The sequence below is a fragment of the Oncorhynchus clarkii genome, chromosome 15, assembly GCF_045791955.1.
Source record: "Oncorhynchus clarkii lewisi isolate Uvic-CL-2024 chromosome 15, UVic_Ocla_1.0, whole genome shotgun sequence".
Classification (NCBI taxonomy): Eukaryota; Metazoa; Chordata; class Actinopteri; order Salmoniformes; family Salmonidae; genus Oncorhynchus; species Oncorhynchus clarkii.
The window spans coordinates 16,010,950-16,024,658 of record NC_092161.1 but is presented as its reverse complement, the minus strand read 5'-3'; the positions used below and the strand labels follow the sequence as shown (position 1 = coordinate 16,024,658).

At 46.3% G+C, this 13,709-nt stretch overlaps 1 protein-coding gene across 1 annotated transcript in view; it reads right to left on the bottom strand.

Annotated features, from left to right (window-relative positions):
• LOC139366707 (D(3) dopamine receptor-like) overlaps nucleotides 1-12,389 on the bottom strand; it is a 28,839-nt gene extending 16,450 nt beyond the window's left edge. Inside the window, exons 1-4 of the mRNA XM_071104396.1 lie at nucleotides 12,078-12,389; nucleotides 11,367-11,479; nucleotides 5,912-6,048; nucleotides 1,796-1,992 (exon numbers count right to left, since the gene is read on the bottom strand). Coding sequence (XP_070960497.1) covers nucleotides 1,796-1,992; nucleotides 5,912-6,048; nucleotides 11,367-11,479; nucleotides 12,078-12,371 — 741 coding nt within the window. The 5' untranslated portion in view covers nucleotides 12,372-12,389. The remainder of the gene's footprint in view (nucleotides 1-1,795; nucleotides 1,993-5,911; nucleotides 6,049-11,366; nucleotides 11,480-12,077) is intronic.
• Nucleotides 12,390-13,709: the final 1,320 nt, after the last annotated feature.

Below are 13,709 nucleotides of genomic sequence, written 5' to 3'. Positions count from 1 at the left end.
CACAGGGCCCTCCAACAACTTAAACCGGATTCTCAATATCTTTGCCTGCTGTGTTGCTGATGATCTTGAGGTAAACTCTGCTTGACTCTAATAAAATTAGAAGGTGAGAAAAAAATGACATTCTTTAATGCAAAAATAAACAGGGGCTCTTGTCTCCATTTCAAATGTTGCTCCAGTTAGCTGGAACTAACCCCCGTTCTAACATTCCCAAACAGCACTCTACTCCGTTAGTTCCCTCATCCCAGATTTCTCCTGACTACACAACCATCCCATAATGAATATGATCCAAACCTGGGCTTAAAGACTGGAAATGATTCCACAATCTGCCAGTCAAATGAAGGATTTGATTTCATAACCCGCATGTCACTAATACAATCCTATTTATTTGACTTCCCTCCAGATGGTGTTGCTTGGTAACTAAGACAATTATCTGACAATTGGCACTTTTTGGAACTAAAAATAATTTAATGGCCTATTTTACTGAATCCCAAATAACAAAATAGTCATTTGTTTAGAATTATCATGTAATTACCATTTGTTTGACAATGTGATTTCTAAGTACATTGAACAAAAATATAAACGCAACATAAAGTGTTGGTCCCATGTTTCATGAGCACAGAGTAATGCAGGTGCACCTTGTGCTGGGGACAATAAAAGGCCACTTTAAAATTAGCAGGTTTGTCACACAACACAATGCCACAGATGTCTCAAGTTTTGAGGGAATGCAGGAATGCAAGAATGTCCACCAGAGCTGTTGCCAGATAATTGAATGTTAATTTCTCTACCATAAGCTGGCTCCAACGTCGTTTTAGAGAATTTGGCAGTACGTCCAACCGGCCTCACAACCTCAGACAATGTGTAACCATGCCAGCCCAGGAACACCAGATGCGTTTTCTCAAGCCCTTTTGTGGGAGAAAACTCATTCTGATTGGCTGGACCTGGCTCCTCAGTGGGTGGGCCTGGCTCCCCAGTGGGTGGGCCTATGCCCTCCAAGGCCCACCAATGGCTGCACCCCTGCTCAGTCATGTGAAATCCATATATACTAGGGTCTAATGAATTAATTTCCATTGACTGAAACCTCGAGTGTAACGGAAATTACCCTGAAACTGACTGATCGTGACTGCAATGATCAAAGAAACTCCCCAAGCCTACGGCTCCTCAGATCCCACATTATCATATAACCTGAACTGAGCCTGTTCAACTCTCACATCACAGATACATTCCCCTTTCTACATCACATGGAGCCAGGTCACCTAGACAGCAGAGCGGAGCTCACAGCAGCTCCTTGGAGAGGTTTTTTCATTGTCACTCCTGTAACTACGCCAACCTAATATCTGGATAATCGCCTCAATCCGTTTCCATGGCAATTGTGCACGTTTTATACAATGTCGGTGGACATTGACATCACCATGACAGATGCCACATTGGCTATTCATGAGTGAAATGTTGATGTGAGCGTGCAGAGTTTATTATTTATTTTTCCATGTCACATTGAGCTTGCTATCTCTTCTATAAGGAAATCCTTACATTTTACATTTTACCAGACGCTCTTATCCAGAACGACTTACAGGAGAAATTAGGGTTAAGTGCCTTGCTCAAGGGCACATTGGCAGATTTTTCATCTAGTTGGCTTGGGGATTCGAACCGGCGACCTTTTGGTTACAGGCCCAAGACTCTTAACTGCTAGGCTGATGCATGCATATGTGTTTGTATGTGTGTGTTGTATGAGAGTGAATGCACTCACTTCCATGTTCATTTGCACAGTCACTGTGGGACCATATGACTGTGTTCTCACCGCGGAGGGCTGGGCCGAACCTGGCTGGACCTTCCCGCTGCTGCCCTGGCGGATGGCAATCCTCTTCCTCCTCTTCCTGAGGAAGACGTAGATGCGGATGTACACCAGCAGGGTGACGATGAAGGGCAGGTAGAAGGACACCACCGACGAGTAGATGACAAAGTCAGGGTTGGAGATGGAGCACACCGTCGGGTCGTCTGAGAGAAGAAGAAAACCACTATGTCCAAATGACTAAACAATACACATCAACAACACGTCTCTTTTCAGCACCGCTCGTACGGCCAACTAGCAAGATAACTGTAGTAAGTGTTATCTGTTATTTCCCACACTTAATTTTAAAATGTTTGATACACATTGGTAAAATGCTACCTCTCAAACCAGGTAGCATTGACACATTTTGTTAAATCTCCACTTAAATCCATGGGTTGAGAAGCCTTCCATATTCTGAAAATTGGCCCGTTTCTATTAGAGGCATTGACCCCTTGTTGTGGAGTATGCAAATTGCATGTTAGCTCTGTGTTCATTCGGACGTGATTGAACACTGTTTGCTCTAGATTAATAGTGCATGCTTCACCACACAAGGACACTAGGAGGGAGACTGACTGACTAAGACTGGAGCTCCTCTCCTTCCCAACCTAGTACTACTACCAAACCCTGACTGGAGGTCCTCTCCTTCCCAACCTAGTACTACTACCAAACCCTGACTGGAGGTCCTCTCCTTCCCAGTCTAGTACTACTACCAAACCCTGACTGGAGGTCCTCTCCTTCCCAACCTAGTACTACTACCAAACCCTGACTGGAGGTCCTCTCCTTCCCAACCTAGTACTACTACCAAACCCTGACTGGAGGTCCTCTCCTTCCCAACCTCGTACTACTACCAAACCCTGACTGGAGGTCCTCTCCTTCCCAACCTAGTACTACTACCAAACCCTGACTGGAGCTCCTCACCTTCCCAGTCTAGTACTACTACCAAACCAGACCAAACCAAACCAGACTGGAGGTCCTCTCCTTCCCAACCTAGTGCTACTACCAAACCCTGACTGGAGGTCCTCTCCTTCCCAACCTAGTACTACTACCAAACCCTGACTGGAGGTCCTCTCCTTCCCAACCTAGTACTACTACCAAACCCTGACTGGAGGTCCTCTCCTTCCCAACCTAGTACTACTACGAAACCCTGACTGGAGGTCCTCTCCTTCCCAACCTAGTACTACTACCAAACCCTGACTGGAGCTCCTCTCCTTCCCAACCTAGTACTACTACCAAACCCTGACTGGAGGTCCTCTCCTTCCCAACCTAGTACTACTACCAAACCCTGACTGGAGGTCCTCTCCTTCCCAACCTAGTACTACTACCAAACCCTGACTGGAGGTCCTCTCCTTCCCAACCTAGTACTACTACCAAACCCTGACTGGAGGTCCTCTCCTTCCCAACCAAGTACTACTACCAAACCCTGACTGGAGGTCCTCTCCTTCCCAACCAAGTACTACTATCAAACCCTGACTGGAGGTCCTCTCCTTCCCAACCTAGTACTACTACCAAACCCTGACTGGAGCTCCTCACCTTCCCAGTCTAGTACTACTACCAAACCCTGACTGGAGGTCCTCTCCTTCCCAACCTAGTACTACTACCAAACCCTGACTGGAGGTCCTCTCCTTCCCAACCTAGTACTACTACCAAACCCTGACTGGAGGTCCTCTCCTTCCCAACCTAGTACTACTACCAAACCCTGACTGGAGGTCCTCACCTTCCCAACCTAGTACTACTACCAAACCCTGACTGGAGGTCCTCTCCTTCCCAACCTAGTACTACTACCAAACCCTGACTGGAGGTCCTCTCCTTCCCAACCTAGTACTACTACCAAACCCTGACTGGAGGTCCTCTCCTTCCCAACCTAGTACTACTACCAAACCCTGACTGGAGCTCCTCACCTTCCCAGTCTAGTACTACTACCAAACCCTGACTGGAGGTCCTCTCCTTCCCAACCTAGTACTACTACCAAACCCTGACTGGAGGTCCTCTCCTTCCCAACCTAGTACTACTACCAAACCCTGACTGGAGGTCCTCTCCTTCCCAACCTAGTACTACTACCAAACCCTGACTGGAGGTCCTCTCCTTCCCAACCTAGTACTACTACCAAACCCTGACTGGAGGTCCTCTCCTTCCCAACCTAGTACTACTACCAAACCCTGACTGGAGGTCCTCTCCTTCCCAACCTAGTACTACTACCAAACCCTGACTGGAGGTCCTCACCTTCCCAACCTAGTACTACTACCAAACCAGACCAAACCAAACCAGACTGGAGGTCCTCTCCTTCCCAACTAGTACTACTACCAAACCCTGACTGGAGGTCCTCTCCTTCCCAACCTAGTACTACTACCAAACCCTGACTGGAGGTCCTCTCCTTCCCAACCTAGTACTACTACCAAACCCTGACTGGAGGTCCTCTCCTTCCCAACCTAGTACTACTACCAAACCCTGACTGGAGGTCCTCTCCTTCCCAACCTAGTACTACTACCAAACCCTGACTGGAGGTCCTCTCCTTCCCAACCTAGTACTACTACCAAACCCTGACTGGAGGTCCTCTCCTTCCCAACCTAGTACTACTACCAAACCCTGACTGGAGGTCCTCTCCTTCCCAACCTAGTACTACTACCAAACCCTGACTGGAGCTCCTCTCCTTCCCAACCTAGTACTACTACCAAACCCTGACTGGAGGTCCTCTCCTTCCCAACCTAGTACTACTACCAAACCCTGACTGGAGGTCCTCTCCTTCCCAACCTAGTACTACTACCAAACCCTGACTGGAGGTCCTCTCCTTCCCAACCTAGTACTACTACCAAACCCTGACTGGAGGTCCTCTCCTTCCCAACCTAGTACTACTACCAAACCCTGACTGGAGCTCCTCTCCTTCCCAACCTAGTACTACTACCAAACCCTGACTGGAGGTCCTCTCCTTCCCAACCTAGTACTACTACCAAACCCTGACTGGAGGTCCTCTCCTTCCCAACCTAGTACTACTACCAAACCCTGACTGGAGCTCCTCTCCTTCCCAACCTAGTACTACGACCAAACCCTGACTGGAGCTCCTCTCCTTCCCAACCTAGTACTACTACCAAACCCTGACTGGAGGTCCTCTCCTTCCCAACCTAGTACTACTACCAAACCCTGACTGGAGGTCCTCTTCTTCCCAACCTAGTACTACTACCAAACCCTGACTGGATGTCCTCTCTTTCCCAACCTAGTACTACTACCAAACCCTGACTGGAGGTCCTCTCCTTCCCAACCTAGTACTACTACCAAACCCTGACTGGAGGTCCTCTCCTTCCCAACCTAGTACTACTACCAAACCCTGACTGGAGGTCCTCTCCTTCCCAACCTAGTACTACTACCAAACCCTGACTGGAGGTCCTCTCCTTCCCAACCTAGTACTACTACCAAACCCTGACTGGAGGTCCTCTCCTTCCCAACCTAGTACTACTACCAAACCCTGACTGGAGGTCCTCTTCTTCCCAACCTAGTACTACTACCAAACCCTGACTGGAGGTCCTCACCTTCCCAACCTAGTACTACTACCAAACCCTGACTGGAGGTCCTCTCCTTCCCAACCTAGTACTACTACCAAACCCTGACTGGAGCTAAGCAAGTCCCCTGTTCTGGTGTAGTTCACCTGTGGGGTTTAATATCTCACCTGTTCTTCACCTGTGAAGTCTAATATCTCACCTGTTCTGTGGTGTCTGTATAGCAGTATCGAACAGAATTCTACTTCCATTACCTAATCTTTGAAGGTGTGTCTCATCTGTTCCGTTGACTGTTGCCTATTCCAAAATCCGTCTCAATAGCCACAACGGCCTCAACATGTCCTGTAGATGTCTAAAAGGACTGGCTGGGCGAAAGCAATGTGGTGGTAACACTACCAAGCCAACCAAAGGGTTTGGTGGCGCAGCTACCATATCATACCCATCCGATCCTTCCAGATCTATGAGGAAGTAGTACAGGGTTATAGGGCCTTGCTGGCTAGGGGTTCATTTCAAACTGGGCATCCATCTCATCTACACTGGCGTGTCTGACATGTGCAAGGGGGTGTGGGTGCGTCTCACCTGTACTCACGTGTCTCACCTGATGTGTTGAATCCGAACAGAAGGGGGCAGGAGACAGCGAAGGCCAGGATCCACACTGTCGCGATCATGGCCGAGACCCGCTTCCTGGAGCTGTGTGTGGTGTTGTAGAGGACAGGCATCACCACCGCTGTGTACCTGGACATGGCTCACACAGACAATTTGTAAGAGGGAGAAGTCAAAGAAGTTGGAAAGTTAGAGGAAGAAACAAAAGGGGGAGAAAAAAAGTTTGTAAAAGACAGACGCCAAAAAAGTTTGATAAATTAGAAGTTAACAGAAAGAGAAGGAAGCACTAAGACTGTGATGTCAAGACCCACAATGGAACAGCAAACAAAGCACTTTTATATTGAAACTGTTTCGCAATTACTCAATTTGACTATTCAGCAATATGACCAGTAAAGCTTTGATTAAAACCTGTATCAACCTTGTGTTATATGCCAATAATGCGTAATGAGCATGTGCAAACAGAGAGAGTAGAGGCGGTGACAGAGAGGGAACAGTAATTAGGGGGCACACCGATTCAGGCACTGATGAGACAACACGTTTCACTACAACCAGCCTACTGCCATCACCATTGTTTAACCACATCAACGTAATTATACATTTTCTTCTCACGCCGAACGTAAAGGGGTGAGGAATAAAGGGCCATGGAAAGGGGGATACCTAGTCAGTTATACAACAGAATGCATTCAACTAAAATGTGTCTTCCACATTTACCCAACCCCTCTGTGTAACGGATTTCCTCCTCTTCGTCTGAGGAGGAGTAAGAATCGGACCAAAGCGCAGCGTGGTAAGTGTTCATGATGTAATCTTTAATGAAACGAACTGAACACTGAAATACAAAACAATAAAGTGAACGAACGAAAACCGAAACAGTACCGTGTGGACCAAACACTCACACGGAAAACAAACATCCACAAACCAAAAGTGAAACCCAGGCTACCTAAGTATGATTCTCAATCAGAGACAACTAACAACACCTGCCTCTGATTGAGAACCATACTAGGCCGAACACAAAAACCAACATAGAAAAACAAACATAGACTGCCCACCCCAACTCACGCCCTGACCATACTAAAACAAAGAATAAAATAACAGAACTATGGTCAGAACGTGACACTCTGAATCAGAGAGGTGTGGAGAGCTGCCTTAATCGTCATCCACGTTTTTGGCGCCCGGGGAACAGTGGGTTAACTGCCTTGCTCAGGGGCAGAACGACAGATTTTTACCTTGTCAGCTCAGGGATTCGATCCAGCTTACCTTTCGAGGTAGGGTAACATAGCACAAAAACACGAGAGAAACAATCAGAGGCTAAAAATAATACTATCCCATTTTCTCTCTCTTACTCTCTTTGTGTCTTTTTGCTCATTTTCAAGCTGATCCTAGGACAGGTCAAAAAATGATGTGTGGAAAACAATTTCACAGAACTAGATGACAACAGTGAAGAAGCATTGGGCAAGAGGAATTGGAGCACTTCAGAACACTTCAGAGTTGATCCATGTGGAACTCTGACCCCTGGGCATGCACATCACATTATCAATCAGGTTGTAATTATTTATATATCTTCATATTCTTGGTTTCTCTTAATATCTTTTATTACTAAACACCATAAACTATGTGACATTATGAATGTCTTGCATTTACTGCAAATGCATTGCAATACCACTGTATTTTTGTGCTTTGAAAGGCACTCTATCAAATATCCTAAGCATACAGTACCAGTCAAAAGTTTGGACACACCTACTCATTCAAGGGTTTTTCTTTATTTGTACTATTTTCTACATTGTAGAATAATAGTGAAGACATCAAAACTATGAAATAACACATATGGAATTGAGATTCTTCAAAGTAGCCACCCTTTGTCTTGATGACAGCTTTGCACACTCTTGGCATTCTCTCAACCAGCTTCATGAGGTAGTCACCTGGAATGCATTTCAATTAACAGGTGTGCCTTGGTAAAAGTTAATTTGTGGAATTTCTTTCCTTCTTAATGGGTTTGAGCCAATCAGTTGTGTTGTGACAAGGTAGGGGTGGTATACAGAAGATAGCCCTATTTGGTAAAAGACCAAGTTCATATTATGAAAAGAACAGCTCAAATAAGCAAAGAGAAATGACAGTCCATCTTTACTTTAAGACACGAAGGTCAGTCAATCCAGAAAATGTCAAGAACTTTGAACGTTTCTTCAAGTGCAGTCTCAAAAACCATCAAGCGCTTTGATGAAACTGGCTCTCATGAGGACCATCACAGGAAAGAAAGATCCAGAGTTACCTCTGCTGCAGAAGATAAGTTCATTAGAGTTACCAGCATCAGAAATTGCAGCCCAAGTAAATGCTTCACAGAGTTCAAATAACAGACATCTCAACATCAACTGTTCAGAGGAGACTGCGTGAATCAGGCCTTCATGGTCGAATTGCTGCAAAGAAACCACTACTAAAGGATACCAATAATAAGAAGAGACTTGCTTGGGCCATGAAACACGAGCAATGGACATTATTAGACCGGTGGAAATCGGTCCTTTGGTCTGATGAGTCCAAATTTGACCACCATGTCTTTGTGAGACGCAAAGTAGTTGAACGGATGATCTCTGCATGTGTGGTGCTGTTGGAAGACTGTTGGAAAAGCATTACAGGTGAAGCTGGTTGAGAGAATGCCAAGAGTGTGCATAGCTGTCATCAAGGCAAAGGGTGGCTACTTTGAATAATCTCAAATATAAAATATATTTTGATTTGTTTAACACTTTTTTGGTTACTACATGATTCCATATGTGTTATTTCATAGTTTTGATATCTTCAATGTTATTCTACAATGTAGAAAATAGTAAAAATAAAGAAAAATCCTTGAATGAGTAAGTGTGTCCAAACTTTTGACTGGTACTGTGTATGCCCCCAGTTGCAGGGTAATTCTCTCTGGAAAAAATAATAAAGTTGCAATGTTTCCTGGGAGAGCAATGATAAATCATTAGGACCGTCGCTGCACTGCATCATTACAATACATACCGTGTACACATGATGCACACTGGACATTCTCTCTCTCTCTCTCTCTCTCACACACACACACACACACACCAATGTTCAAACGCCCACACACACGCACGGCCGCACGCGTGCATACAAACATCCTTCACACGGAGGTGTTAATGATTCACCTGTCAGGACTAAGCTGCTAATCAGTCTAAACAAACAAAACACACACACACACACACACACACACACACACACACACACACACACACAGCGAATAACCATACGCCTTCACTCTAAACAAACAAGCAAAACACACACACACACACAAATGAAATATATTGAGACACAGCTTGGCCTTTTGTTAATCACACTGTCATCTCAGATTTTCAAAATATGCTTTACAGCCAACGCTAGACAAGCATTTGTGTAAGTTTATCATGGCATAATGCTATGCTAGGCTCTGCTAGCAGCAGGCAACATTTTCACGAAAATAAGAAAAACAATCAAATTAAATCATTTACCTTTGAAGAACTTCGGATATTTTCACTCAGGAGACTCCCAGTTAGATAGCAAATGTTCCTCTATTATTTTTGTAGGCGAAATAGCTCCCGTTTGTTCTTCACGTTTGGCTGAGAAATCGACCGGAAAATGAGGTCACTACAACGCCAAACTTTCTTTCCAAATTAGCTCCATAATATCGACAGAAACATGGCAAACGTTGTTTAGAATCAATCCTCAAGGTGTTTTTCACATATCTATTCGATAATATATCCGTCGGGACAATTTGTTTCTCATTAGAAGCGATTGGAATAATGGCTACCTCAGTACTTTATGCAAGATTTTCTGTGGGAGCCATCATGTGACCACTTGCTCAATGTGGTCCCTTACGGCTATTCTTCAACATAAATGCGTAAAAAGACGTCACAATGCTGTAGACACCTTGGGGAATACGTAGAAAGCGTAAGCTCATTCGTAGCCCATTCACAGCCATATAAGGAGTCATTGAATGAGCATGAATCGCTTTCAAAAAATGCGGCACTTCCTGATTGGATTTTTATCTGGGTTTCGCCTGTAACATCAGTTCTGTTGCACTCACAGACAATATCTTTGCAGTTTTGGAAACGTCAGTGTTTTCTATCCAAAGCTGTTAATTATATGCATAGTCGAGCATCTTGTCGTGACAAAATATCCCGTTTAAAACGGGAACGTTTTTTATCCAAAAATGAAAATACTGCCCCTAGAGTCGCAACAGGGAGCATGTTGTGCCCAATGATTGTGTGGGTTCAGCCCCCACAGAGTTGTTAAATATGAACTAAGCAAATAAATACTGTACTTACAAAATGCACATCAACAGTAAACACGATTAAGTATTTGACAATATCATACAGCACGCTAACCTAGAGGGTACAGTCACCTCCATACAGCACGCTAACCTAGAGGGTACAGTCACCTCCATACAGCACGCTAACCTAGAGGGTACAGTCACCTCCATACAGCACGCTAACCTAGAGGGTACAGTCACCTCCATACAGCACGCTAACCTAGAGGGTACAGTCACCTCCATACAGCACGCTAACCTAGAGGGTACAGTCACCTCCATACAGCACGCTAACCTAGAGGGTACAGGCACCTCCATACAGCACGCTAACCTAGAGGGTACAGTCACCTCCATACAGCACGCTAACCTAGAGGGTACAGTCACCTCCATACAGCACGCTAACCTAGAGGGTACAGTCACCTCCATACAGCACGCTAACCTAGAGGGTACAGTCACCTCCATACAGCACGCTAACCTAGAGGGTACAGGCACCTCCATACAGCACGCTAACCTAGAGGGTACAGGCACCTCCATACAGCACGCTAACCTAGAGGGTACAGGCACCTCCATACAGCACGCTAACCTAGAGGGTACAGGCACCTCCATACAGCACGCTAACCTAGAGGGTACAGGCACCTCCATACAGCACACTAACCTAGAGGGTACAGGCACCTCCATACAGAACGCTAACCTAGAGGGTACAGTCACCTCCATACAGCACGCTAACCTAGAGGGTACAGGCACCTCCATACAGCACGCTAACCTAGAGGGTACAGTCACCTCCATACAGCACGCTAACCTAGAGGGTACAGGCACCCCCATACAGCACGCTAACCTAGAGGGTACAGGCACCCCCATACAGCACGCTAACCTAGAGGGTACAGGCACCTCCATACAGCACGCTAACCTAGAGGGTACAGGCACCTCCATACTGCAAACGCACATAACAAGGTGATCCGAGCCAGCAAATGTTTATGAATGCAATGTTTCTCGTGAGAGTGTTTATAATCAAATATTTAAGGCACACACACCTCACTCCTACTGTATATGTCCATTTCAACACACTTTCAAAACAACAAAAAATAACTCAAGACACGGACACACTATCTCTTACACACACGCTCACAAACAAACGCACAGACACACACACACAGACGCACAACTAGCCCCTTACCTGTCGATGCTGATAGCACACAGGTTGAGAATGCTGGCGGTACACATCATAACATCCAGGGTGACAAAGACGTTACAGTACATCCTGCTGAAGAGCCACGCCCCTCCGACCACCTGGACAGGAAACACAGGGTCACATGACACACAATCAAACAGCTTTATCATCAATATCAATCATCATCATTCATAAATAACACACAACATCAAATATATGATTCTCTCTCTCTGTCTCTCTCCCTTCCACAATACAACATGATCGAGAAAAAAAACTCACACACAGTTCAATTATGCCCTCACATTCACACCCTTAACAAGGACAATTACACACTCCCAGTTCCAGCCCGCCTCAGCCAGGCAGATAGTGCTGCTCAGACAGGCCTTCCCTTTGTGCACTATAATACGTGGTAACAACTGTCTGACAGAGATGTGTTCTGAGCTGCATCGCCTGACTGCTGGATCTCCTGGTCTTAGATGGGAACACACACAATCACACCCATCCACATGCACCCTTCCTCTCCTTATGGGGTCCAGTCAAACACCCTATGTGATGCTCAGCTCCCTCCCTCCCCCAAACAACCCAGGTGGACCCTCACCTCCAAATACCCTCCCTCCCCATCCCTGGTCCCCCCCGCACCCAGGTGGACCCTCACCTCCAAATACCCTCCCTCCCCATCCCGGGTCCCCCCACCCCCCCACCCAGGTGGACCCTCACCTCCAGGTAGACAGCCCAGGGCATGACCAGCAAGGCCACCAGCAGGTCAGCTACAGCCAGGCTCACCACCAGGTAGTTGGTGGTGGTCTGGAGGGACCTCTCTCGCACCACAGCCAGACACACCAGCACGTTGCCAAACACGATGGCCAGGATGAGCAGGGAATACAGCATGGCGTAGTAGTTACACTCTGTATCCTCCTCCCAACCACCAGAGGAATTCCCATGGAGGAGGTCTTCCCGAATCCCTTCCGAGTCATTCCAGAAGAAGCGTTCAGTGACGCGAAACATTGCCATGGAGACGTCTCGGTGACATGGGAGAGGGGCTGGGTGAGAGACCTGCATGGGAGAGAGGGACAGGGACGGAGCTGATCCCATTACAACCACTAAGAGAAAGCTCCATACACGTCATATGAGATGTCCTCCCCATAGGGAAACGCTGAGTCACATCACCATCTAATCTGATACATCGCCATGATCAAGATCTACCCTCAGAGGCCAGTTTATTAGGTACACCACCCCGTTCACGAAAAGGGTTGTTCCTACAGACGTGGCCGTGGCTTGCTATATAAAGCAGGCAGACAGGCATCGAGGAATTCAGTTACTGTTTGACTGAACGTTAGAATGGGCAAAGTGACCTAAGCGGCTTTGAGCGTGGTATGACCGTTGGTGCCAGGCGCACCAGATCCAGTATCTCAGAAACTGCCGTCTCCTGGGCTTTTCATGCATGACAGGACAGTGCCTAGTATTTCCTGAGAATGGTGCGACAAACAAAAAACATCCAGCCAGTAGCAGTCCTGTGGGCTGGTTGACGAGAGAGGTTTAAGGAGAATGGAAAGAATCATGCAAGCTAACAGGCGAGCCACAAACAGACAAATAATGGCACAATACAACAGTGGTGTTCAGAACGGCATCTCGGAACACACAACTCATCAGTCCTACTTCAGCAGACGACCACACCGGGTTCCACTCCTATCAGCTAAAAACTAAAAGAAGCGGCTCCAGTGGGCACAAGATCACCAACACTGGACAATTGAGGAATGGAAAAACATCACCTGGTCCAAGGAATCCTAGTTCCTGTTGCGTCATGCTGAGTCAGGATTTGGCGTAAGCAGCATGAGTCCTTGGCCCCATCTTACCTGGTGTCAACGGTACAGGCTGTTGGCAGTGGAGTAATGGTGTGGGGAATGTTTCCTGGCACACATTAGGTCCCTTGATACCAATTGAGCAACGTTTCCATGCCCCGAAGAATTCAGGCTGTTCTGGAAGCAAAGGAGTGTACCTGGTAAAGTGGTCACTGAGTGTATATACGATATTGAATACACATAAGGTTGACGTTTGTTGTCATAAGTCTTGTCCTAGAGTCAGAACTGAGCGATTTTCACTAAATAGGCCAGCTGCAAAGCCAAAATTGGCTATATCGTAAAAATGTGCTTAAATTTAAGGTTAGGCATTAGGGTTAGCAGTGTGATTAGGGTCTGGTTTAAAATGAGATTTTATGACTTTGTGCCCACTCTGCAGAGCTGCCTCCATCTCAAAAAATGCCACCCTGCACAAATATATGTCAACCATTCCCCATTCAGAACACACTATCCCTCTCTCACATCTGATATAAAGCCATCACATATGATAGTG